The 27103-nt window shown below is 48.5% G+C and overlaps 1 protein-coding gene across 6 annotated transcripts in view; it reads left to right on the top strand.

Annotated features, from left to right (window-relative positions):
* The window catches only part of TMCO4 (transmembrane and coiled-coil domains 4), a 122440-nt gene that overhangs the window by 11214 nt on the left and 84123 nt on the right, over nt 1-27103 (top strand). For all 6 annotated transcript variants that reach the window (XM_021936768.2, XM_021936757.2, XM_031664922.1 and 3 more), the window contains exons 2-5: nt 2730-2821; nt 9332-9518; nt 19306-19480; nt 20237-20264. In XM_021936768.2, the coding sequence (XP_021792460.2) occupies nt 9340-9518; nt 19306-19480; nt 20237-20264 (382 nt within the window). In that variant the 5' untranslated portion in view covers nt 2730-2821; nt 9332-9339. The remainder of the gene's footprint in view (nt 1-2729; nt 2822-9331; nt 9519-19305; nt 19481-20236; nt 20265-27103) is intronic.

Here is a 27103-nt window from a genome sequence, read left to right as displayed (position 1 = left end):
CAACTCCTGGGCTCAAGAGATCCATCCTCGGCCTCCTAAAGTGCTGGGATTACAGGCTTGAGCCACTGCGCCCGGCCTCTTTTTCTTACTGACAAGATCTATTGGTCAAATGTGTGGGACTTAACTGTGAACTCATCCCCACTGGCTTGGCTGGGCCACATGGGCCCAGGGCTTTCTGAGATAAAACACTCCCCTTCTAAGGATCAAGAGGCCAGAATTATTTCTGATTAAAAGTTTTTTTTTTTTTTTACATTATAAAAGCACCAATAAGCTCATGACAGAAATGCTAAAATATATAGAAAAATAGAAAGAACAGAAACCAATCACCTCTAGTCCCTCAGCCCCACCAACCAAGAGACAACTATCATAAACATTTTGATGTATTTCCTTCTGATCTTTTTGCTCTGTGAAACATGTTTTATTTTTTATTGTTATTTATTTATTTATTCATTTAAGACAGAGTCTGAATCTGTCACCCAGGCTGGAGTACAGTGGTGCAGTCTTGGCTCACTGCATTCTCTGCCTCCTGGGTTCTAGCAGTTCTTCTGCATCAGCCTCCAGAGTAGCTGGGATTACAGGCATGAACCACCACACCCAGCTAATTTTTGTATTTTTAGTAGAGATGGGATTTCGCCATGTTGCCCAGGCTGGTCTCGAGCTCCTGACCTCAGGTGATGTGCCTACCTCAGTCTCCCAAAGTGTTGAGATTACAGACGTGAGCCACCACACCTGGCTGAAACATGTTTGTTTGTTTTTTAATTTAATTTTTTTTTTTTTTTTTTTTTTTTTGAGACAGAGTCTTGCTCTGTCACCCAGGCTGGAGTGCAGTGGTGTGATCTTGGCTCACTGCAAGCTCCACGTCCTAGGTTCACACCATTCTCCAGCCTCAGCCTCCCAAGTAGCTGGGACTACAGGTGCCTACCACCACGCCCGGCTAATTTTCTGTATTTTTAGTAGAGATGGCATTTGTTAGCCAGGATGGTCTCAATCTCCTGACCTCGTGATCCGCCTGCCTTAGCCTCCCAAAGTGCTGGGATTCCAGGCATGAGCCACCGCACCCAGCCGAAACATGTTTTAAAAACAGAACTAGAGTCATATTGTATATTCAGTCGAATTCTGGTCTACCATCTCTCTAGAACAAAATTATCCCGGATATGTAGCATTTGCCGATTTCTGTGACGTAAATATTCCCAACATGCCAACGTCACCGGACACAGGGTTGGATGGAGAAGCACAGAACTGATTGTCACCAGCTGGTATGAACTGGCACCAGTGCAGCATGTTGTAATTTTAAATTATTTTTTTTCCGATCTCAAAATCAACACTTATTGTTAATAATTCATAAAACACAGATATATAAAGAAAAAATTAAAATCATCCAGAATCCAATCCGGGTCGCTGCCTACCTGGAGTTAGCCACTGCCGGCATCCTGGTGCATGTCCAAACAGTGTCCTCTCTACGGATAGAGACCTGCACAAAATAGCTTTCTAGAGAGTTCAAAAGCAATGCGAATTTATGGCAGAAAATTTAGGGGAAATACAGAAAAGTCTCTGGTATCTCTGTGGCAATTCAGAGATAATTTTGGAGGATGTTCTTCCAGTCATTTTTCTCCTCCCCATTGTTTTAACATGATTGGACTCATAGTGTGAATATTCAATTTTTAGGCACAGTACAGGTTCATTCTCATGCCAGGGAAGCAGGCAACCTCTAGGAGAAGGGCATTCCCACTGATAACTTAATACAAACCCCACTGAGGCTTAAAAAAGTAAAAAATATTATTTTCACTGGCATTGAAAATGGCACTAAGGACTGGGTGCAGCGGCTCACGCCTGTAATCCTAGCACTTTGGGAGGCTGAGGCGGGCAGATTGCCTGAGCTCAGGAGTTCAAGACCAGCCTGGGCAACATGGCAAAACCCCGTCTCTACTGAAAATATGAAAAATTAGCCAGGCATGGTGGTGCGCGCCTGTGATTCCAGCTACTCAGGAGGCTGAGGCACAAGAATCACTTGAACCCAGGAGGCAGAGGTTGCAGTGAGCCGAGATGGCACCACTGCACTCCAGCCTAGGCGGCACAGCCAAACTCTATCTCAAAAAAAAAGAAAAAGAAAAAGAAAATGGCACTAAGGATGAAGCTCAAATTATTTGAAATTTTGGGGGACCCAGATTTTGGGTCCTAAGACCTCCTTTGGGTAATTCCAGATGCTTGGCCCTTCGTCCACCTCCCTTCCCCATCTGATGCTCCATTGGTGTGTGAGAACGGGAGCGCCTTTAGGGAGAAAAATAGGAAAATCTAGCTCTTGCTTAAGCCTAAAAGCTAATTCATTCCTCAGTTCATATAACTGGCATTTTCTGAGTGCACACTCTGTGGTTAGGCACCAGGTACAGATGTGGAGGTGACAGGATGCCTGCCCAGGAGCTGGATGCAGTGACCACAGCTCAAGGTACAAGGAGTTGAACAAGGACATTCAGTGAGACAATCCATGGAAAGTGGCAGGGCTGTGTGGGGCACATGGTGAGTGCTCAGCAGTGGTAGCTGCCTGCCTTACCACTCTGCTGAGAAGAGCATCGCACATCGAGGAACGTACAGGGCAAGGGCCCAGAGGAGCGACGGTGCAGTGCCAGGCTCCCCTGAGCTTTAGCTAACCAGCCAGCTCCCCCTGCTGTAGCCTTCCCCAGATCCCACACTCTGTGGACCCACTGGCTGGTTTTTCTGGTTTGCTCCCACAGGGCAATTTGCATATTTCTCCGAAGAACCATCCAGAACCTGAGCAGCCCGTCTTCAAACAGAGAGAGGCCCACGGCTGTTTCTTGAAATCTGGGTAAGTACTGAAGGTTTCTTTTCCTTCAGAAGCCCCTTGTTATGATTTAAAATGGTCTTCTTTCTGAGTTTACATTTTCTGTCTCCCTCTCTAGAATATAATCTCCCCAATGGGGGGTCTTTATGTGCCTGGCTTAGTCACCACTGTAGGAGGGCTAATACATGTTTATTAGATTCATTAACCCCTTAAGAGGTCAATATTCATTGATAATTTACTTTTGCCTCAAGAAAAGGTTTTTAAAATTCTATAGAGATGTTCCATTACTTTTTTAAAAAACTTTTTACTTTAAAATAATTATAGGCTCACGGGAAGTTGCAAATATAGTACCAAGAGGTTCCATGCACCCTCATTCAGCCTCCCGCATGGCCGTTGCCTTTACAAGGAAGCCTAACTCCTTAGTGAGACGAACTTGGCCCTGCCTGCGGCAGCCCTTGGCAGCTTCCACTCCCACCTCATTTCTTCACGCCCACCCATTGTCCAAGCCCTGGCTGCACCAAACATCTTTTTGTTCTTCAAAAGCATTTCTCCTCTTACCTCTGGGTCTTGCCACATGCTTTTCCCTTTGTCAAAGATGTGCCCACCCCACCCCTGTCTGATTCACTCCTTGTTCAGGTCTCAGCTTTACCATCACCTTCTCCAGGGAGCCAGTGCTGGGTTCAGGGTCCCCGTCTTGGGATCCCTCTGTCTCTCATGTTTCCCCTGTCACGGTGTTTATCACACGGATTGTCACTGTCTGTTTTTTCTGTTTGTTTTGGTTTGTTTTTCTTTGAGAGACAGGGTCTTGCTTTGTCACCAGGCTGGAGTGCAATAGTGTGATCACGGCTCACTGCAGCCTCAACTTCCTCAGACTCCTGGACTTAAGCGATCCTCCTGCCTCAACCTCTTGAGTAGCTGGGGCCACAGGCGTGCTCCACCATGCCTGGCTAATTTTTAAATTATTATTATTTTTGTAGAGACAGAGTCTCGCTTTGTTGCCCAGGCTCCTCCAGTCCTTCTGCCTCAGCCTCCAAAAGCTCTGGGATTACAGGCATGAGCCACTGTGTCCAGCCACCATTGTCTGTGTATTTGTCTGTCTCTACCACCATACTGTTTCCTCTAAGGAATACCTCTCCACCCATCCTGTGACTTCTGCAGGCCTCTGCTGGAATGACACCTTTCATCCACGTATATTAGCCAACCCCACTTCACCCCATCACTTCATATCCCCTCACCCTGCCTAACTGTTCCTCCCCTGACCACTTCCTGAAGGAATGTTTACCTATGTGTTGAGTGGGCTGCTGAGGGCATGGATTCTGCAGCCAGACCTCCTGAGTGTGTGTCTTGGTTCTACCGCTTATTAGCTCTGTGACCTTGACCAACTTAGGTCGCTTTGTCATTATGTATTGGCATATTATTGCCTGTCTCCCACTAGAATGTCAGCCCCTTAAGAGCAGGGAACTTGTCAGTTTCATCCTCTGATCTGCCTAAGGCCCAGAACTGGGCTTCCCACATCCTAGCCCCCTCTTCATTCATCCAGCAAGTATTTCCTGAATGCCTACAGTGATCCAGGGCCTGTCCAGAAAGCTAGGGGTGTGGCAGTAAAAAAACAACTAGGGAACTGCCTTAAGAAACTTCTATACTATTTGTATACACAGGTAAAGAAATAATTTTTTTAAAAAAACATTATTTTAGATAAGAATGAGTATGATAAAAATAGAAGAGGGTGCTGGGATAGAAGACAGAGATATTAGGTTGGTACAAAAGTAACTGTGGGTCTTGCTATTAATTTGCACCAATCTAATACTGTAGCCTGGGTGGTCAGGGAAGGTCTCTCAGAGGTGGTGACGTCTGGGCTGAGGCCAGATGATGTGATGGTCAGGGAAGGGTGTTCCTGGCGGGGAGAGTGGCAGGTGCAAGGGCCTGAAGGGGACGAGCAGAAAGACAGCCAGTGTGGCTGTAGCATAGTGAACGAGACCGGTGTGGGGACATGAGATGGAGTTTAGTGGCAGGCAGCAACTGGATTGCACAGGACTTTTAAGCTTGTCCAATCTTCGGCCTGTGGGCCGCATGCAGCCCAGGACAGCTTTGAATGTGGCCCAACACAAATTCGTAAACTTTCTTAAAACATTATGAGGTTTTCTTGCAATTTTTTTTTAGCTCCTCAGCTATCATTAGTGTTAGTGTATTTTACGTGTGGCCCAAACCAGTTCTTCTTCCAGTGTGGTCCGGGAAAGCCGAAAGATTGGACACCCCTCTTAGGCCATCATACCAGGACTGGGATTTATCCTGATGTAATGGGAGGCCTTTGCAGGCTTTTAAGCAACCTAGTGACATGATTGGTCCATGTGGCAAAAAGGTCACTGAGGCCACTATGTAGAGAATGCATTGTAGGGCATCAGGAGAAATTGTGTTGAATGAATGAATGAATTTGGTCAGAGTTTAGCTTTATTATTATTATTTTGTTAGATGGAGTCTCACTCTGTTGCCCAGACTGGAGTGCAGTGGCACAATCTCAGCTCACTGCAACCTCTGCCTCCCAGATTTAGGTGAGTCTCCTGCCTCAGCCTCCTGAGTAGCTGGGATTATAGGCACACCCCACCATGCCCAGCTAATTTTTTTTTTTTCTTTGAGACGGAATCTCGCTCGTCGTCCAGGCTGGAGTGCAGTGGCGCGATCTCGGCTCACTGCAAGCTCCGCCTCCTGGGTTCATGCCATTCTCCTGCCTCAGCCTCCAGGAGTAGCTGGGACTACAGGCGCCCGCCACCACGCCCGGCTAATTTTTTGTATTTTTGGTAGAGACGGGGTTTCACCATTTTAGCCAGGATGGTCTCGATCTCCTGACCTCATGATCCACCCGCCTCGGCCTCCCAAAGTACTGGGATTACAGGCATGAGCCACTGCACCCAGCCACTAATTTTTGTACTTTTAGTAGAGATGGGGTTTCACTATGTTGGCCAGGCTGGTCTCAGACTCCTAACCTCAAGTGATTCACCCGCCTCGGCCTCCCAAAGTGCTGGGATTATAGACGCGAGCTACCGCCACGCCCAGCCTGAGCTTAGCCTTTTGTACACTAGACACATCCTCATACCTCTGTGGTTAGAAGTAGGCCAGCTCACCCTTCTCTTATCAGAAAGCTGTTTATTATTGAGGTAAGAACTGGCGTGGGGCTCCCCAGATACCAGTCTAGTAAAATACTACCTTAGGCTCCTCTGAGTAATAGGTACAATCAATACAGCCTCCAAGTGGCACATGGAGTTGATTAAATATAGTGGAAATTGTTGACCTGCTGACATCAGGCTAGTGCTGCCCTTGGCACTGCCCTCAGTTCATGGTTTATGCTGTTCCCCCTGTTTCCACCGCCATGGTCTGAGCTGACCTTCTGAGCCAGGGAAATTTGCTGCGAATCTCAAATGTGGGTTCCTGGAGCAACCATTGAGGCCAGTCTTGCTGGGTGACTTTCAGCAAGGTCTTAACCTCTCTGGGCCTTCGTTTCTCCATCTGAAATAGGGGAAGGAAGATCCCTGTGCTGGTGTAGAGGAAAGAGCTCAAGGTTTGGAGTCAAAAGTCTGGTTTGGATCTCATCAGTTACTGTGTAACTTTGGGGAAATTGCTTGATCATTTTAAGCCTGTTCCTCGGTGATAAGAGGAAATCATAATGGTTCATGTCCAACTTAACTTTACATGGTAGTTGTAAGAATTAAGCGGATTGGAAAATGCTTTGCAAACAGTTATGTGCTGTAAAAGTGTTGGTTTGTTGCTTTTAACTACCTCAGGGTTGTTTTGAAAATAAATGAAATATTAATTGTAGACAGACTTTTAAATAACTCCTCTACAGAAGTAATATTTTGAGAACAAAAATTTTTGTTGCTCAGCTAGATGGGAACAAACTTATGAACCAAGAACAGTATGGAGTGTGGTTATGGAGCTAGAAGGCTCCTGGCCATGTGATGAATATTTAAAACAGAGTTGGTGGCCAACAGTTCTATCTTTGGGCCCTATCTGTCTGCCATTGATTGGCTGTGTGAGGGGAGCCCAGTTACTTCTCTGAGCCTGTTTCCTAATTTGCAGACTGAACATTACAGTCCTACCTGCCTCATAGAGTCAGCTGAGACAATGCATGTTAAAATTGCAACCCCGGTACCCTGCACCCAGTAATGACTCAGTAATGTTAGGTCTTGTTAGTATTAAACCTTCGCTGTGTGCCAGGCACCATGCCAAGGTTTTTACTTGTTTGTTGATCATTTTGTGCATTTATTTTTTAGCCAAGCATTTATATAGCACGAACCCTGTGCCAGACTCCATTCTAAGCGCTTCACGAATACTAAGCCACAGGGCTGTGTCCTTTACTGCTGACACATCTCTTCTAGGTAGATACCGTATGGTTCCATCTGTAGGTGAAGAAATCTAAGTACAGAGAGGTTGAGTTGCCCAGGGTCCCACATCTGCTAAGTGGCGGTGCTTGTTTTCACACCCAGGTCTGTCTGGTCCTGAGCCTGCGTTCATATCCTTGATCCCCTACAGTAGAGGCTGGCACCCTTCCCTGTACCCTTCCTGGTGGCTCCCAGTGTTCTTTCTCCTTCTCAGATGCCTTCGTGGCGTGTCCCCTCTCTCCTCTTCTCTCCCTGCTCTTCCTACTCTTCTCCTCCCTTTCCCTTCTGCCCCTGGGAAGGAAGGAAAGAATGGAGGGAAGCAAAAGAAGGAGGAGAACAAAGAGGAGACCTTCCTCCCTTTTTTCCTTCTTCCTTCCTTCCTTCCTTTGAGGTGTACCATACACAAAGTGCATAAATCTTAACTATATAGCTCAGGGAAGTTTCAAATATATTTATACCCATGTAATAACCACCCAGGTCAAGATAGAGATCATTTATTCCACCCAGAAACCTTCTTTGCACCCATTCTGAGCCAATACTCCCTCCCACATGTAACCCCTCATCTGACTTCCATCACCATACGTTGGGTTTACCATTCTTCAGTTTCATGTAAAGGGAATCCCATGGTAGGTACTCTGTCGTGAATGGCTTTCTGTGTATCATTTTGTCTGAGATTCACTCACGTTTGCTGTAGTTCATTCCTTTTTCATTGCCGTGTAATGTTTCAGTGTGAATATGACCATTTATCCATTCTACTGTGATAGTCATGTGGGTTGTTACCAGTTTGCGACTATTGTGCATGAAGTTGCTGTGAGCATTCATGTATGTGTCTTTTGGTGACATAAGTCCTCATTTCTCAGGAGTGGAATTGCCAGAGCATAGGGAAGACGTATGTTTAGCTTTAGGGGATATTGTCATACCATTTTCAAATAGTTGTACCGATGTACAATCCCACCAGCAGTGTATGAAAGTTCTGTTTGTGGCCAAGTGCGGTGGCTCACGCCTGTAATCCCAGCACTTTGGGAGGCCGAGGCGGGCGGATCACGACGTCAGGAGATCGAGACCATCCTGGCTAACACAGTGAAACGCCGTCTCTACTAAAAATACAAAAAACTAGCCGGGCGAGGTGGTGGGCGCCTGTAGTCCCAGCTACTCAGGAGGCTGACGCAGGAGAATGGCGTGAAGCCGGGAGGTGGACATTGCAGCGAGCCGAGATCGCGCCACTGCACTCCAGCCTGGGCGACAGAGCGAGACTCCATCTCAAAAGAAAGAAAAAAAGAAAAGAAAGTTCTGTTTGTTCTTCATCCTCACCAGCATTTGGTATTCTCAGGCTTTTTAGTTTTAGCTATTCTGACAGGTGAGTGGTAGTGTCTCATTGGGATTTTATTTTCCATTTCTCTGATGACTAACGATGTTGAACATCTTTTCATACTTATTGGCTATTGGGATTTTTTTGTTTTTTTTTTTAAGAGACAGGTTTCATTCTGTAGCCCAGGCTGGAGTGCAATGATCATAGCTTATTGCAGCCTCGAATCCTAGGCTCAAGCGATCCTCTCACCTTAGCCTCCTAAGTAGCTGGAACTACAGGCATGTGCCACCATTTTATTTAAAATAAAAGCTAATTCTTTTATTTTATTTTTCTGTAGAGATGGAGTCTCACTATGTTGTCTTGGCTGGTCTTGAACTCCTGGGCCCAATCAATCCTTCTACTTCAGCTTCCAAAAGTGCTAGGATTAGAGGCGTGAGCCACCATGCCTGGCCTAAGGAATATCTTTTTTTTTTTGAGATGGAATCTTGCTCTGTCACCCAGGCTGGAGTGCAGTGGCGCAATCTCGGCTCACTGTGGAATATCTTTTATGAAGTATCTATTCCAGTCTTTTGCCCATTTTTAAATTTGCTTCATTTCTTTTTCTTAATGGCTTATTGGAGTTAGTTGTTTGGATACTGTGTGTAGACCTTTGTGGATACACATATTGAAGATCCCTCCCTCCATCCCGGTCTGTAGTGTGTGTTTTGACTCTCCTAAAGGTGATGAAAAGAAGTTCTTCATTTTAATGATGCCTACTTTATCAGCCTTTTATGGTTTGTAAGTTCTGTGTCATGCTTAAGTAACCTTGGCTTACCTCTGGAAGCATTTCTCACTGGAAATTTTTTCCTGCAGGGCTGGGAATGGCCACGTGGAACAGGCCATGCCAGAAGCTGCCTCAGCGGCCTCTGGTAGCTGAACCCACTGCAGAGGGGGAGCCACACCTGCCCATGGGCCGGGAGCTGACTGAGGCCAACCGCTTCGCCTATGCTGCCCTCTGTGGCATCTCCCTGTCCCAGCTATTTCCTGAACCCGAACACAGGTGAGTTCTTCTGTCTCACAGAGGGAAGGTCATGCTTCTTCAGGGGAACAATTACGGACAGCCAAACAGCCTGCCAGGCACCATGAGGCAATGCAGAGAGGGGCAAGTCATTGTCCTTGCCTCTAAGGCAGGGGTCTCTAACCACCAGGCCGTGGACCAGTACTGGTCTGTAACCTGTTAGGAACCTGGCCGCACAGCAGGAGGTGAGCCGTGGGCGAGCAGGAATGACTGCCTGACCTCTGCCTCCTGTTCTAAGCATTTTATCAATACTAAGCCACATGGGCTGTGTCCTTTGCTACTGACAAAGCTCTTCCAGGTACCTACTGTCTGGTCCCATCTGTAGACGAAGAAATCTAAGCGCAGAGAGGTTGAGTTGTGGCAGCATTAGATTCTCATAGAAGCTCAAACCCTATCCTGAACTGCGCGTGCAAGGGATCTAGGTTGCACGCTCCTTATGAGAATCTAACTAACGCCTGATGATCTGAGGTGGAACAGTTTCATCCTGAACCCTACCCGTGCCGGGTCCCTGGAAAAATCATCTTCCCTGAAACCAGTCCCTGGTGCCAAAAAGGTTGGGGACTGCTGCTCTAAGGAACTCACAGTCTGGTAGGGGGATAAGACATCCCCTTGTTCGGTTATTCACTCATTTATACGTTCACCAAGTATTTTTTGAGCACCTACTGTATGCCAGGTATGATTTGAAGTACATGGAGGGTAAATGTGAATGAGACAGATACCATCCCCCAATCAAGTAGGACACCGTCCAGGAAGGGATAAGATATTAATATTTATTCATTCATGAAACATGCATTTGTTGAGCCTCTACCATGTGCTGGGTGTAGCACATGGCCCTGTGGAGGAAACAAAGATAAACGAGGCCCGACTCCTGCCTTCAAGGTGCTTACATCCAGGTGGGGGTGCCCAGATGGCTGATTGTAACAGCAGACAGATACAGATGAGTGAGTGCTGTAATGGATTTAAATAGGGGGTCGTGGGAGCAAAAGAATGACACTGTTATATTTCATCTCTATCATTGACAGTGTCTCCTATGTGTGTGTTTATTTTATTTATTTATTTATTTATTTATTTTGAGACGGAAAAAAAAAATAAATCGCCCAGGCTGTCGCCCAGGCTGGAGTGCAGTGGCCGGACCTCAGCTCACTGCAAGCTCCGCCTCCCGGGTTTACGCCATTCTCCTGCCTCAGCCTCCTGAGTAGCTGGGACTACAGGCTAGCCCGCCACCTCGCCCGGCTAGTTTTTTGTATTTTTTAGTAGAGACGGAGTTTCACTGTGTTAGCCAGGTCTCGATCTCCTGACCTCGTGATCCGCCCGTCTCGGCCTCCCAAAGTGTTGGGATTACAGGCTTGAGCCACCGCACCCGGCCCCATGTGTGTGTGTTTAAATCACATATTTGGAGTCAGAATAGCAGAACTGTTAAGAGCATGGGCTTTGACCTTAAAAAATTCTAGAGGAGAGAGTATGGAGGCAGGAGGGAGCCAGTTAGGAGGCCAGCGGAGTCGTCCAGGGGAACCAGGACAATGACTGAGTGGTGGAGAGAGGACACCGATGGGACAGACTTTTCTCAGGGAGAGTGGAGTTGACTTGGGAAGAGGTTGAGTGTGGCGGGTGAGGCACAGGCAGGAGTTCACTAGGGCTCCAAAGGTTCAGAGGGGGAAGAGAGTGTAGGCGCACAGAGATACCGTTACTAGGACAGGGAGCACAAGATTGGGGCCAGGAGATGGTGAGAAACTCTTGCATCTGCGGTGTTTTCAAGACATGGCCCCCACCTACACTCAGTGGTCCCGCATGAGTGAAGTTCGCTTATGCCTTGGGTCTTAGCTGTTTGGGGTTTTTGTTTTTCTGTCTTTGTCTCTCCACTGGACTCAACAGTTGAACATACTTAACTCCTTGGGGGTCACCTCCAGGACGCCTTCCCTTATCTGTCCTCCAGACCAGGGCATTGTTCCACCTGTGTGCCCAGGGACCCATCTCTGCAACCATCACACTGCGTAGGAACTCTCCATACCTGCTACCCCTCCAGTCTGAGCTCTTGGAGGGCAGGAGCTACCTTGTTCATCTCAGAGTTTCCAGTGCCTTGCACACAGCTCAGTATAGCAAAGATACCTGGTAAAGGTTCGTGAAAAGAAGAGGTAGGTTCACACTGGCTTTGTAAGCAAGCAGATGGTCCATAGGCTCTGGACTCAGATCTGGGTTCAAATCCTAACTCTGCCACATTCCAGTCGCATGTGACCTCGAGCAGTTTATTTAACTTCCCTAAGCCTCAGTTTATTTATCCGTAGAATGGGGCTAATGATACCCATGCTGCAGGGTGATTGCAGGAATTAAATGAGATGATGTAGTCAGGCGCGGTGGCTCACGTGTGTAATCCCAGCACTTTGGGAGGCCTAGGCAGGTGGATCGCCTGCGCTGAGGAGTTTGAGACCAGCCTGGTCAACATGGTGAAACCCCATCTCTACTAAAAATACAAAAATTAGCCAGGCATGGTGGTGCACACCTGTGGTCCCAGCTACTCGGGAGGCTGAAGCAGGAGAATTGCTTGAACCCGGGAGGCAGAGGTTACAATGAGCTAAGATCATGCCACTGCACTCCAGCCTGGGCGACAGAGCAAGACTCTGTCTCAATCAATCAATCAATCAAGAGATGATGTAGACAAAGCACACATCTCAGTGCCTAACACATAGTAAGCACTCCATAAATGGCAGTGGTTGCTTGCTAACTCTGTGAGTTACTTTCTTTGCCCTAGTTTCTTCATCCAGAAAATGAAGATAATACTACACTTACTCCTACCACTCAAGATATTTTTTTGACTTTTTGGTTTTGTCGTTTTTGTTTTTTAGAGATGGGGTCTCACTCAGTCACCCAGGCTGGAGTTCAGTGGTACAGTCATAGCTCACTGTAACCTCAAACTCCTGGGCCCAAGCAGTCTTCCCCCACCCCAGCCTTCTGAGTAGCTGGGACTACAGACGCATGCCACCATGCCTGGCTAACTTTTTGTTCTTCTAGAGATAGGGTCAAACTGTGCTGCCCAGGCTGGCCTCAATCAATCCGCCCATCTCAGCTTCCTGAGTAGCTGAGATTACAGGTTCGAGCCACTATGCCTAGCAGTCAGGCTACAAGTAATAGAACACAGCACTAAGAGAGATTGAAACAGCAGGAGGTTTGTTTTTTTCACTTGATGAGAAATCCCAAGGTTCCAGAGTTGATTCAGTGACTCAAAAGGTTTCTGGGGCTGGGTACAGTGGCTCATGCTGTAATCCCAACACTTTGGGAGGCCAAGGCAGGTGGATCACATGAGGTCAAGAGTTCAAGACCAGCCTGGCCAACATGGCAAAACCCTGAATCTATTAAAAATACAAAAATTAGCCAACCGTGGATGGCACACACCTGCAATCCCAGCTACTTGGCAGGATGAGGCACAAGAATCACTTGAACCTGGGAAGCAGAGGTTGCCTTGAGCTGTGATCGTGCCACTGCACTCCTGCCTGGGTGACAGAGTGAGACTCTGTCTCAAAAAAAAAAAAAAAAAAAAAAAAAGGCCTTTGGGTTGGCTTCTGAACAATTCTGTTGGCCTTCCCCTCCTGATTACAAAATAGCTGCTGCAGCTCCATACATCACACCCTCACGGGACAAGGCCCAAGGCAGAAAGGAAGAGGGCAGGGATTCGGATTCTCCCCAAGTCTCTCATCAGGGAGGACATTGCTCCCGAAATACCCCAAGAAGCCTTCGTTTGGTGTCATTGGCTAGATCTTGTCACGTGCCCAACCTGCAGGTACAGGGAAGCCTGGGAACAAATAAAGGCGTTTGCTGTTTTCTCTTTTCTTTTCTTTCGAGACAGTCTTATTCTGTGGCCCAGGCTGGAGTACAGTGGTATGATCTTGGCTCACTGCAACCTCTGCCTCCTGGATTCAAGCAATTCTCCTGCCTCAGCTTCTTGAATAGCTGGGATTACAGGCACACGCCACCATGTCTGGCTGATTTTTATATTTTTAGTAGAGACGGGGTTTCACCATGTTGGCCAGGCTAGTCTCGAACTCCTGACGGACCTCAAGTGATCTGCCCACCTTGGCCTCCCAAAGTACTGGGATTATAGGCATGAGCCACCGGGGCTGGCTGGCTTTTGCTGTTTTCAACCTCCATCTTCTGCCGGCCAGGAAGAGGGGTCTGGGGAATTATTGCTTCAGAGAAGCTGCTGACAACACCATCCAAGAGGGTGATTGTAAGGAGGGTATGTGATGATGGCCCTTGCGGATCCTGACACTGAACTACTACCAAGCGAATGTTGGTTGGTCTTGTTAATAATGAAACTCCTACCTGATAAACCAATACCTAGCCAAGGAGGAGTTTTGTGTACTTTGTTTCCATGAACAAATGTTTATGAATCTGGACTGTGTGCCAGGCCCATACTAGGCGCTACTTAGGAGGGCACATGAGGCAGTGAGTTACTGTCCTGAGTCTCCCACCCCTGCTCCACAATATCCAAGCGTTGTTACAAGCACAGGTGGCTGTGGCCTGGCCATAAGCATTTGCCGTGGACTGTTTCTTTCTTGCATGTTTCCCATTCAGTACGCCGGTTGTTTCCGCATGGTTGATCTGTTTTCTGATGCACAAAACATATTTTTAAAAAACATCAATATTGGCCGGGTGTGGTAGTTCATGCCTGTAATCCCAGCACTCTGGGATGCCGAGGCGGGCAGATCACTTGAGGTTAGGGGTTCGAGACCAGCCTGGCCAACATGGTGAAACCCCGTCTCTACTGAAAATACAAAGATTAGCCAGAAGTGGTGGTATAAGCCTGTAGTCATAGCTACTTGGGTGGCTCAGGCAGGAGAATTGCTTGAACCCGCCAGACTGGGCGACACAGCGAGATTCCATCTCAAAAAAGTAAAAATAATAAATAAATACCTCAGTATTTTTAAAGCTCAGATATGTTGTTGGTTTCAGTAATCTGTAGAAAACACTCTGGCAGTTTTTGTCCCCACGTGATATAAAACAACCCTCTAAAACATTTATTTCTCCTCCATGCTGTCAGCATCACAGATGCTGTTCCCTTTAATTAATTCCATTTGTCAAACATGGAGAAATTAATGGGGTACAGCAGGGATGGACAGATGACTTCTGCCAAGGGCCAGTTATTTTAGGCATGTGGGCCTGGCAGTCTCTGTCACAGTTCCTCATACCTTTGCTGTGATAGCACAAAGCAGCCACAGACAGCAGGTGAAGGAATGCATCTGGCTGTGTTTCAATAAAACTTTATTCACAAATAAGGGCTGCAGGCAAGATATGGCTGGTTAGCTGTAGTTTTCTAAGCCCTGGTGAATGGGAGGAGCTTTGGAGTAGGAATCAGGAAGCCTGGATTCCAGGGGAGGCTTTGTCCTGTCCCTGCTGTAAGAACCTTGAGAAGACATTTAACCAGCAGTCCTGGCCAGGCGCGGTGGCTCATGCCTGTAGTCCTAGCACTTTGAGAGGCCGAAGCGGGTGGATCACATGAGGTCAGGAGTTCAAGACCAGCCTGGCCAACATGGTGAAACCTCGTGGTGAAACCTCGTCTCTACTAAAATTACAAAATTAGATAGGCGTGGTGGCGCACATCTGTAATCACAGCTATTTGGGAGGCTAAGGCAGGAGAATAGCTTGAACCTGGGAGGCAGAGGATGCAGTGAGCCGAGATCGCGCCATTGCACTCTAGCCTGGGCAACAAGAGTGAAACTCTGTCTCAAAAACAAACAAACAAACCCCAGCAGCCCAGGCACGCCATGTGTAAGATGGCGTAGGATCAAAGGGGATGTTTGATGCCCTTGCTCAGTGAGTGACCCGTGCATGGTGGGTGCTCAGGGACATAACCACTGGAGTGGGGTAACCTCTGCAGTGGGTATGCATAGCCTCTGGGGTCCCAGAGATGTAGGTTTGAATCTGGAGCTGTCACTTAGCCTTTCTGGATCTAGGATTCCTTATCTCTAGAGTGGGGTAAACTAGTACCTCCCTTAACTAGTACCTCCCTTCCTCATGGGGTCACGGTGAGAATTAAGTAACTTAAGGTGTACGAAGCTCTCAGCACAGGGACTGACGGATAGTTGCTCTACAATTGTTACCTGCTGTCATTGTTGCTATTGATTTTCCTGTATTTCCACTAGACCAACAAACACGTTAGTAGAAATTATCAAGGCCCTGCCGATTTAAAATGCTACTTGTTATTTGGTAAATTGCTGTGCTGGCACTTTACATATATATTTTTTCAAATTCATTTGTCCGTGGAAAGAAACACATTACTATCTAGTGCTTTGTAGGTGCCAGGTATTGTTCCAAGCTCATGACAAATACTTACTTAGTTAATACTTTCAACAATGCTATGAAATAGGTTTTATCATCTCCACTGTTTTACAGATACGGAAACTAAGGCCCAGAGGGGTGAAATTACTTGTCCAGGATCACACAGTTCGTGGCAGAGCTCGGATTTGAACCAGTCTGTGCTCTTTACCCCTGCACTCTTGTTAAGAGATGCTTCTCTACATCCCAAAACTTTCTTCAAGTACAGCAGGGCCAGGCCATGCTGCAGCCCTTGGCCCTGAGCCCTTTCTGTATATAAATCTGCCTCTAAGTAATGTTCAGTTCACTTAGCCATCCCCTCCCCAAATATGTACCTCATTACCACCCCAAGGTAATCCCAGTAAATTGCAGTGGGGCAAATTATAATCACTGTGATAGCAGTAGCTAACATTTATCCAGGGTTCACTGGTGCCAGACAGTGTTACCATGCCATTTAATCTGCCCAACTCACCTGTGAGGCAGGTCCTGTTATTATCCACGTTATCTCAGAGGGAAATGAAGCTGAGAGGTAAAGTGAGGACACAAAGCCAATTTCCAGGAGAACCAGGACTCCCCCAGGTGGTTGAACTTCAGAGTCCGACTCTTAACGCCATCCTCCACCGCCTCCATCTGCCACCTTGTAAATTAAAATAATGATGCTAGCTAACATTAGTTGAGCCTCTACTACGTGCCAGGCTCAATTTTGGGCACTTTATATTTATCATCTCACTTCACCCTCAACCAACCTTGTGAAGTTGGTCTCTTGAACCCATTTTGCAGATAAGGATACTGAGGCACAGAGAGGTCATTACACTGTCCCAAGATGCTGTCTGCTAAGATTCCCCTTCAAGAATGAAGGACTTTCACCCCCAGCTGCTGGCAAGGCTGCCAGCACAGCCCTGAGCTGTCTGTACCTTTTTGGGCCTGCCTCAGCTGAAGGGAGCCACCTTGCCTGAGGTTCTGTCCCCTCCCTGGGGCACCTGCATCCAGTAACTGGCTGATGCACAGCTGTAAAGGCCTGGCCCTCTCACCCCACTGGGGGCAGTTCTGAAGGGTCATCCCATCTTTAGAACTCCCTGCAGGGGCTGCTGAGACCTCCCTTGAGACTGTATCACAGCTCAGCTGCTCCCTCTGCCCAGCCCTGCTTCCTCCCTTCCCTCCCCAAGGTGTTGATCCTAAAGGGAGCCCTAATCATTTCCATTCCAGGGCAGCTTCTCAGGAACTCAACCAGTGGTGAGGCCAGGACTTATTTTATTTTTTTATTTTTATTTATACGTATTTTTTTTTATTTTTATTTATACTTATTTTATTTTTATTTTTATTTATACGTATTTTATTTTTTTATTTTTATTTATACTTATTTATTTTTATTTATACTTATTTTATTTTTTTATTTTCATTTATTTTTCAGACAGAGTCTCACTCTGTCACCCAGGCTGGAGTGCAGTGGTGTGATCTCAACTCACTTCAACCTCCACCCCTGGGTTCAAGCGATTCTTGTGCCTCAGCCTCCTGAATAGTTGGGACTGCAGGTACATGCCACCATACCCAGCTAATTTTTGTACTTTCAGTAGAGATGGGATTTCACCATGTTGTCCAGGCTGGTCTGAAACTCCTGACCTCAGGTGATCCACCCGGCCCCGCTTCGCAAAGCGTTGGGATTACAGGCGTGAGCCACTGCGCCTGGCCAAGGCTGGGATTTACACCCAAGTTCCTCACAACTCCCATCAAAGTCCTGGCCCCACTGTAAGGAATGTGATAGCTGGGCCACATGGTGAAAGGGCAGGGGGCTCCTGACATTGCCCCCACCACCTGGGAGCTCTGCATGTTTCTGAGAGGCCTGAGTGCAGCCTCTGCCCTACAGGGCAGAACCCAGTGTTGGAGTCCCAAGGCAATGTGGTTTGAGGCAAGCTGGGACTCTGATTTTGGAGACAGACCTGGTTTCTGGTTGTCAGTCTTTTCCTGGGAGTGGTATAATCGCCTTCTAAGTGACTCTCCTGGCCCACATTGCCTGGCCCACCTGCCACCCAGCTGACTCCCGCTCCACAGAGGTGGCTGTGTCAGAAGTCTGGTGTGGACTCTGCCATCGTCCCCCCACATGCTCTGGGCTCCCCACCTCTGTGTCTCAGCTCAAAGGCTTCCTTCTCCCCTAGAGGGGCCCCATCCCTTCCTCCCCTGGGGGCTCCTGTAGGACTGCACTCAAATGCCCGCTATGGACAGAGACCGGCGGTGGCAGTGCACGTGGAGGGCATTCTTCCCTTCACTTCTTCCACTTCCACAGCAGCCAGCGTTTCCAGAAAGCATGTCCTTGGCAGCGTCCAGGAGACCAGATGGCCTCCTCTGGGAAGCCTTTTCTGGTGGCTGCCGTCACTTCTGCAGGTGGATTCGAGGCTCCCTCTGTGGGCTGCATTGAACTGATCTCCACTTCTGTCCTAGGGCACCATACAGCACTCGGGACACTTGGTTACTTGAGTGTCCACCCTGCTGTGAACTTCCTCAGATACTGGGTTTTGTCACCTTTATTCCTCAGCCACTGGCACAGCCCGGGCCCAAGGCATGCAACCAGTCACCGTCCATTGTTCTCATTGCCGTGGCTTATCACCCTCTTTGATAAAAGTTTTGGTGACAGAAGAAACCAAAATCCACATCAGCCGGGCCGGGCACAGTGGCTCACTTGTAATCCCAGCACTTTGGGAGGCCGAGGTGGGTGGATCACCTGAGGTCAGGAGTTTAATACCAGCCTGGCCAACATGGTGAAATCCTGTCTCTACTAAAAATACAAAATTAGCCGGGTGTGGTGGCACATGCCTATAATCCCAGCTACTCAGGAGGCTGAGGTAGGAGAATCGCTTGAACCTGGAAGGCGGAGGTTGCAGGGAGCTGAGACTGTGCCATTGCACTCCAGCCTGGGCAACAAGAGCAAAACTCCGTGTCAAAAAAAAAAAAAAAAAAAAAAAAAGCCAACAATTAGCCCAGCATGGTGGTGTGTGTCTGTAATCCCAGCTTCTCGGGAGGCTGAAGTGGGAGAATCACTTGAGCCTGTGAGGTTGAAGCTGCAGTGAGCCGTGATTGCGCCATTGCACTCCAGCCTGGGTGACAGAGCGAGACCCTGTCTGAAAAACAAATGAATAAATCTCCCTACAGTGACCTCTGTAGTTCCAGCTACTCAGGAGGCTGAGGCAGGAGAATTGCTTGAACCCGGGAGGTGGAAGTTGGGGTGAGCTGAGATTGCGCCACTGAACTCCAGCCTGGGCAACAAGAGCGAAACTCCATCTCAAAACAAAACCAAAAAACAAATTCACATCACCCAAGATGAGGTCTTTGCCTCTGTATTTGAGGGATCACAGTCACTAAGTTGTGCACGTGCCAGCCGTTCACATCCGTGACCACAACTAATCTATACTTCCCAGTGGAGGCTGAGCTCTGAGGATCCTGGGGAACTAAGACCATGTCTGCCTTTCAGCTCCTTCTGCACAGAGTTCATGGTAGGCCTGGTGAAGTGGCTGGAGTTGTCCGAAGCCGTCTTGCCAACCATGACTGCTTTTGCGAGTGGCCTGGGAGGTGAAGGAGCAGATGTGTTTGTTCAGATTTTACTGAAGGACCCCATCTTGAAGGACGACCCGACGGTGATCATTCAGGTACACCCAACACCTGGTGGTGGCTGCTGGGGACAGTAGAACAAATCATTTTCTTTCAATGTTAGCCTAAAAAAATCACTTCTAGTGGGGTGGAGCAGTTGGAAGATAAAATGTGTCATCATAATATCATATCATGATCATAGCTGATGTTGAATTATCATTATTGAATATTTACTCTTGACTTTATGCTCATACAATGCTTATTATGTGCTGGTACCTTTTCAAAAACTAACTCATCTAATTCTCAAAGTGACTTTATGAGGTAAGTAGCAGGGCCATCCCCATTTCATAGTAGTTGAGAAAACTGAGACACAGAGAGGTTAAGTAACTTGCCCAAGGTCACACAGCTGGTAAGTGGTGGAGCCAGGATTTGAACCTTGGTAGTCTGACTCAGAGTCCACATTCTCCTAAGCCGTGGTGCCTCTTTTCAGAAGCAGAAGCTTCATTGTGTGCCCTTCAGCATGTCACTCACCAGCTCTGCCTGTAGTTAAAGCAGATAGAAGCTTGTGATACAGACTGTTGGTGGGGAAAGTACGTGGATTTGAAATAGCCCCTTCCCCTCCTTATCTCACTACCTGAAGTCCTCATGTATTTCTTTCTTTGCTTGCCTGCTTATCATCTGGCTCACCTCTGGAATCCAGGGCAGTGGCTTTTTGTCTGTCTTGTTCTGCCACTTGGTAAGAGTCAATATTTGTCAAATGAGCGGGCTGTTCGTATATCAGCTTTGTCACTGATGCCTGTTGTCTTCTCCCTCAGGACCTTCTGAGCGTCTCACTCAAGGATGGTAAGTTGATTTTCTAAGCTCTGTAAATGGTGGGTACCCATCTTCACCCTTGGCTAGCAAAGCCAGTGAGAGGTGCTGCCACCTGGGGCCGGGTCCCCCATGGCCTTTTGACTTCAGGAAGGAAAGAAACCTGATGTCATTGGTGAGCTGGTGAGCCCTTCATTCATGCCAGGACCGCGTGATGCTTCTCAGAGTTTATTTCACTTATTCCTCGCAATAGGCCCGTGGTTTTACCTCCTCAGTAACTCTCGAATCTGGCTCCTTCCCCTCTCCACCCAGGCCGCTGGTCTGAGCCACTGTCGCCCCTCCTGGATAACAGCAGGGCCTTCTCACTGGCCTTCCTACCACGCCTCTGGCCAGCAGTTTTCTCCCCACTCGGCAGCTAGAGATTCTTTTCAAAGGCGCACATGACCACACCACCTCCCTGCTAACTGCACTCAGGAGAAAAAATCAGCCCCTCTGGTGTGGCTCTCAGGCCCTAGTGGGCTGGCCCTTGTCCTGCTCCAGCCTCACTTCTGCTTTCAGTCCCCCTGCAGCGGGGCTCCTGCCATACCGGCCTCCGGCAGCTCCCTGAGCACGTGTGCTTTGTGGCTTTGCACAGACCCCTGAGCGCGTGTGCTTTGCGGCTTTGCACGCACCCCTGGGCACGTGTGCTTTGCAGCTTTGCATGCACCCCTGGTCACGTGTGCTTTGTGTACAGCAGCATCTTTGCACATACCCTTCCTCTGGCTGGAAATATCCTCTTGCCACTCTTTGCCTACTCACTTTTGACCTTTCCTTCATCCCTTCACTCAGTCATCACCTCCCAGCAGAAGCCTTCCAGGTCTCCTGACTTGCACGCTCCCAGCACCCCAGGGACCATGGTCACAGCTGTGCCCCTAGTTACGTGATTCTTGGATTGGTAACTGGCTTCCCACGAGACCACAAGGCACCATTTGGGCAGGGTCTGTGTCTGATTTTGTTCACTTCCCGGGCCTGACCCAGCACCTGGCACATCACACACACTTGGTAAATATCTGTTGAATGAATAAATGAAATAGATCTTATGGCCCCATCGTATGGATCAGGAAGTCAGTTCAGAGAGGTTAGGCAGTTTACCCAGGGTTGCTCAGCACACGGCAGTGCGGGGCTCCCTGTGTTGGCTTCTTAGGACTGCTGTGACAAATTCCCACAAACCGGGCAGCTTAAAGCAACAGGAATCTCTTGCCTCACAGTGGCTCAGACCAGCGGCCTGGGTGGAGAGGGGAAGGAGCCAGATTCGAGAGTTACTGAGGAGGTAAAACCGCGGGCCTATTGCGAGGAATAAGTGAAATAAACTCTGAGAAGCATCACGTGGTCCTGGCATGAATGAAGGGCTCACCAGCTCACCAATGACATCAGGTTCCTTTCCTTCCTGAAGTCAAAAGGCCATGGGGGACCCGGCCCCAGGTGGCAGCACCTCTCACTGCCTTCACTAGCCAAGGAGTCTGGAATGAAGGCATCAGCGGATCACACCCCCTCTGAAGGCTGCTGGGGAGAATCCACTGTGCCTCTTCCAGTTTCTGTTGACTCCAGGTGTGCCTTGGCTTGTGGCTGCCTCACTTCAGTCTTTGCCTTCTTCTTCCTGTGGCCTCTCGTCCTTCCCCTGTTCCTCTCCTCTGTGTGTCTTTTATGAGGACTCTTGTGTAGGGTAATCTCATTTCAAGATTTTTAACTTAATTATATCTGCAAAGACTCTTTTTCCAAATAAGGTCACATACATAGATTCTGGGACACAGATGTATCTTTTTTGTGGTAGTGGTGGGGGGTGCGGTGCACTCTTCAGCCCTCTATACCAGGATTCCCCAAGCCCCCAGGCCACGGACTGGTACCAGTTCATGGCCTGTTAGAAACTGGGCCACAAAGCAGGAAGTGAGCGGTGGGCAAGCGAATGAAGCTTCATCTGTATTTTCAGCCGCTCCCCATTGCTCACGTGACTGCCTAAGCTCCGCCTCCTCTCAGATCAGCAGCGGCATCAGATTCTCGCAGGAACGCGAACTCCTGTGAACTGCGCACGCAAGGGATCTAGGTTGCGTGCTCCTTATGAGAGTCTAATACCTTATGATCGGTCACTGTCTCCCATCACCCTCAGATAGGACCGTCTAGTTCAGGAAAATAAGCTCAGGGCTCCCACTGATTCTATATTTTGGTGAGTTGTATAATTATTTCATTATATATTACAGTGTAATGATAATATAAATAAAGTGCACGATAGGCCGGGCGCGGTGGCTCATGCCTGTAATCCCAGCACTTTGAGAGGCCGAGGTGGGCGGATCACAAGGTCTGGAGATCGAGACCATCCTGGCTAACACGGTGAAACCCCATCTCTACTAAAAATACAAAAAATTAGCCGGGCTTGGTGGCAGGCACCTGTAGTCCCAGCTACTCGGGAGGCTGAGGCAGGAGAATAGCGTGAACCCAGGAGGCGGAACTTGCAGTGAGCTGAGATTGCGCCCCTCCACCCCGGCCGGGGGAAAAAAGCCCACTCCCCCTCAAAAAAAAAAAAAAAAAAAGTGCACAATAAACGTAATGTGCTTGAATCATCCCGGAACCATCCCCCTAACCCCTGCACTGGTCCATGGTAAAACTGTCTTCCCCAAAACTGGTCCCTAGTGCCAAAAAGGTTGGGGACTACTGCTCTCTACCACTCCAGGATGCCTGCATTAAGCCACTATGCGGGCAGCCTCCTGAGCCCCTTCCCACCCCCACAGCTCCCATCCGACTTATTCCCACCAGCTCCTCTCTGCCAGGGCTCCCCTATTATTGCATAAGTGGCTTCTTCTGTTCTCTAAACTGTAGAGAAGCTTTGATGCCATGACCTCTGATGTTTATTCTGATAACAAGCAGGGAGGAAACACAATGTAGAAGAAATCTCCAGCATCCTCCAAACCCTGTAATAGGGAAACTTTTGCCTGGCTTCCCACTGGAACCCTCCTAGTGGAAGGAGGAGGAGGAACAGCAGAATTTCATAGTGGGAAGGAGCCGCAGGGGAAGGTCAGCAGGGTAGCAGTGCAGCAGGTGGGCTTTGGGCCAGTTGGAAGCCTGAGGAGGGAGAGTGGGATGGATTTCACCTGGGCAGGTATGCAGATGGCCGGCCTCAGCAAGGAGAGCAGAGAGAGCAGGGGTGAGGGGCTGCCCCCGGAACCATTCTTCATGTTGCAGAACTGCTGCAGACCAGGTACAGAGGATAGAAGAGAGAGGGCTCAGAAGTGACGTCTCAGCCCTCAGATTCTGGTGGTCTGGTGCCAGCTGCAAGGGGACTGGGACTCTGTCTCAGGAATCCTGGCGTTTGTCTCCAGTGACCCTTTCAGGGCAGCTGGTAGTCAGGGACCCTAAAAGAGTAGGGTGCTGAGGCTTGCTCAAGCCCAGGCAGCAGGGTGGATGAACTGCTTTCTCCTGTGTGCTTGGTCATGCACGTGTATTTAGTACAGTCAGTGCCTGCCAGGATGGCAGGACACGTGGGTCACCCTACCTTGGGGATTCTTGTTATGAGCATAATACATTTTCTTTACCATTTTTTAAAAAGCCTCTAAGCTCTTACTACTCTCAGTGTGGTCCGTGGACCCAGCAGCATCGGCACTGCTGGGAGGTTTGTGAGAAATACAGAGTCTCAGCCCCCGCCCAGACCCGCTGATTGGGATCTGCACGGAACCCAGGCAATTCCTGAGTGCTTTCTACTCAGAGGAGCGCTGCTCTAAGGCTCCAAAGAGTTTGTTTGGGCCTACTGTATCCAAAGCATTTTAATTCCATATCGTGGAGCTGAAAGGGGTCTCCATGGGTGACCTGGCCAGCCTCTGCTTTCAGGCAGGCGAGGCCTTCGCTAATACTTTATTTAGCAGACACAGCCAAGTGGCCCCCAAGGGAGTGGCAAGGTTGGCCTGAGAACAGTGCTTCGGTCACTGGACTCTGAGTTTGGGGCATTTTCTGTCTGCACCCCCTGGAGCTTACATTTCCAGGGCCAGGCAGTCTCAGGAGTTGTCATAGATTTCATCACAGAGCGATTGTGTCACTTTATTTATTTTTTTAACAGAAGTGAGGGAAGAATAATAATATCTCATCCTCCTGGACTCCCTTGGAGAGAAAGGCTGGATTGCACAGTGGTCTGAGACTCGGGTTGCTGGAGATCAGGGCAGCAGCTCTGCACATAGAATCTAATATTGGAATCAGTATAATGGCGAAGCCACCATGTGCTAAGTCCTGGCTGCGTGGCAGGCGTGGCACTAAGGGCTTGCGCTGGCATTTCATCTCTCATCCTCCAGTGAGGTGGTTAAGGCTGTTGCCCCCATCTTGCAGACCTGAATCTCACACATCAAGGTCAACGTGGATGATCCTCTTTTTTTTTTTTTTTTTTTTTTGAGACGAAGTTTCGCTCTTATCCCCCAGGCTGGAGTACAGGTGACATGATCTTAGCCCACTGCAACCTCTGCCTCCCGGGTTCAAGCGATTCTCCTGCCTCAGCCTCCTGAGTAGCTGGGATTACAGGCATGTGCCATCATGCCTGGCTAATTGTTGTATTTTTAGTAGAGATGGGGTTTCACCATGTTGGCCAGGCTGATCTTGAATTCCTGACCTCAAGTGATCCACCCACCTCAGCCTCCCAAAGTGTTGAGATTACAGGCGTGAGCCATCACACCCGGTGATCCTCTCATTTTCACAGGTGGAGAGACTGAGGCCCAGAGAGGGGAAGGGGCTTCCTTGCGGACACACAGCGGCAGAGGTAGACTGGGAGTCAGAAGCAGTTCTCCAGCTTCCTGGGCCAGCCCTTCCTTTCTCTCATTGCCTCTTCATCAGGTAGAAAGAGAAGCAGCCTTGGGCCCGGAATCTGACTTTCCCTCTTTCCTCACCCAGAGAGAGTCATATGCATCCCACCACCTCTTTCTGCACCCCACCCCTGCAAACCCCAAACCATCTTAGGCACCTAAGACACCTCCACTGACTCTTCTCTGCTGTTTGTGACCTCGGAGCTGGCTGTGGCAGAAGAATTGAGTGGGTTTAAAACAGCCTGTCTTACATCATTGCCTGGTGCTTCATGCCCACTCAGGCACGTTCTCATTATAGGCGACATCTAAACCAGCATCGCCCTTAAAATTTCCATTGAGAATAACCACCACTTATTAAGCACCAGTTAAATGCTGGTGACCTTACCTGGCTCTTGTCAATCACTGTTTCATTTCATCCTCACAGCCATCCTTTAAATGTAGGCGTTCCCACTTTACAGATGAGCAAACCGAGGCTCAGAGAGGTGAAGTAATTGCCTAAGCTAGTAAGTGGCAGAGCTGGACACTCTAAAACAACTGCTGTTAGTCAAAACTTTGGCAGATTTTACCCTCAGGAATTAGGGAATTGAGGCATCCCCATGGAAATATATCTCATATTTCTAATAGCTCATATCTAAATAATACCAGGCTTTGGTAATGTCTGGGAGGTGCCTTTGGTTTATCTGATAGCCTCACCAGGTGCCAGCAGGTAAGAGGAACAGCTTTAGTGGCACACTGGGACCCAATGGGAGCAGGTGCCAGGGCTCCAAAGGTCCCCAGAGGTCAGAGGCAGGTAGACCCTCAAATCACTTAGACCACCCTCTTATGTAGATGAGGAAACTGAGGCCCAGAGAGGGGAGTGGCTTGCTGACAGTTGTCATGTCTGACCTCTTTTTCTGTTCTAATGAATGACCGGGACCAAGAATGGGGAGTATTTTGGGGGTTGATTGTATTACAATTCAAGCCCCACCTTGGCAAGTTACTAAATGTCTCTGTGCCTTGGTTTCCCCAGGTGTCCAAGGGAGTAACAGTAGTCTCTACCTAACAGGGCGGTGGTGAGGATTACATGAGCAAATCCTTGTAGAGTGCCCGGCATGGAGCTGGCAGGCAGGGCACAGGCTGTGAGTGTTGCTGGGGTGATGGTGGCCATGGTGAAATGGGAAAACCCTGGAGTCAGGGAACCTGGATGTTCGTCCTTTCTCTGAGACTCTTGCGCGTGACCTTGATCAGTCGCTTAACCTCTCTGAACTGCAATTTCAAGTACAAATAAGGGGCAAGAGCCAAATGTTCCATAAAAACACGATTTTTTTAAACTGTCTTGGGTTCTAAGACCATGATCTCGTAAATCATGTCAAGATCCTTACAAGGATCTTGTATGGAGAAGGTTGGTGTCTTGGATGGGCCAGTTGTCCAGGTCCTTCCCCATGAGCTCCATGAGGGCAGTGCCCTTGTTGGGCCTCTTTACAGTTGCATCCCAGCAAGTACAACACGGATGGACGCATGGTGGGCACTTAGTACTTGTTGGATGGAGGGAAGAAGGGAGGGCGCCATAGAAGGATGGGTGGGCGACTCTTCTTTGGAGAATGAGCTTAGATGCCGAGCAGCGTGGTTTGCTGAATGTCTTCCTTCTACAGAGATTGATGGGGGCAGAAGAGGAGGCTCTCTGTGCTGCAGGATTTCTCCCTGGGTGTGAGACGGACTGATTAGTCATGGAGTCAGCCCAGGAAATCAGCATGAAAAGCTGCATTTTTCAGAACTTCCTGGAAGGTTGACCTTTACTGAGAGTTTTGGGATCTTAGTCACCGAACGATGCCATATTGGCAGCTGGGTGGAATTTTTTGTGTGTACTAATCATTTCCTTCTCCTCATCTAGTAGCAACCCACGAAGCACTTTGCCCACACAACCGAAAAAATAAGTCTTTTACGTGATGAAAGTTAAACTAAATCTGAGCTGATAACTCTCAACCTCCACACAATTGACGTTTGAGGCTGGATCATTCTGTTGTGGGGGGCTATCCTGTGTGCCGTGGGCTGCTTAGCTGCATCCCTGGCCTACTAGATGCC

The sequence above is a fragment of the Papio anubis genome, chromosome 1 (genome assembly GCF_008728515.1).
Source record: "Papio anubis isolate 15944 chromosome 1, Panubis1.0, whole genome shotgun sequence".
Classification (NCBI taxonomy): Eukaryota; Metazoa; Chordata; class Mammalia; order Primates; family Cercopithecidae; genus Papio; species Papio anubis.
Note: the sequence above shows the minus strand (reverse complement) of the source record. Positions and strands in the feature narration are given on the sequence as shown.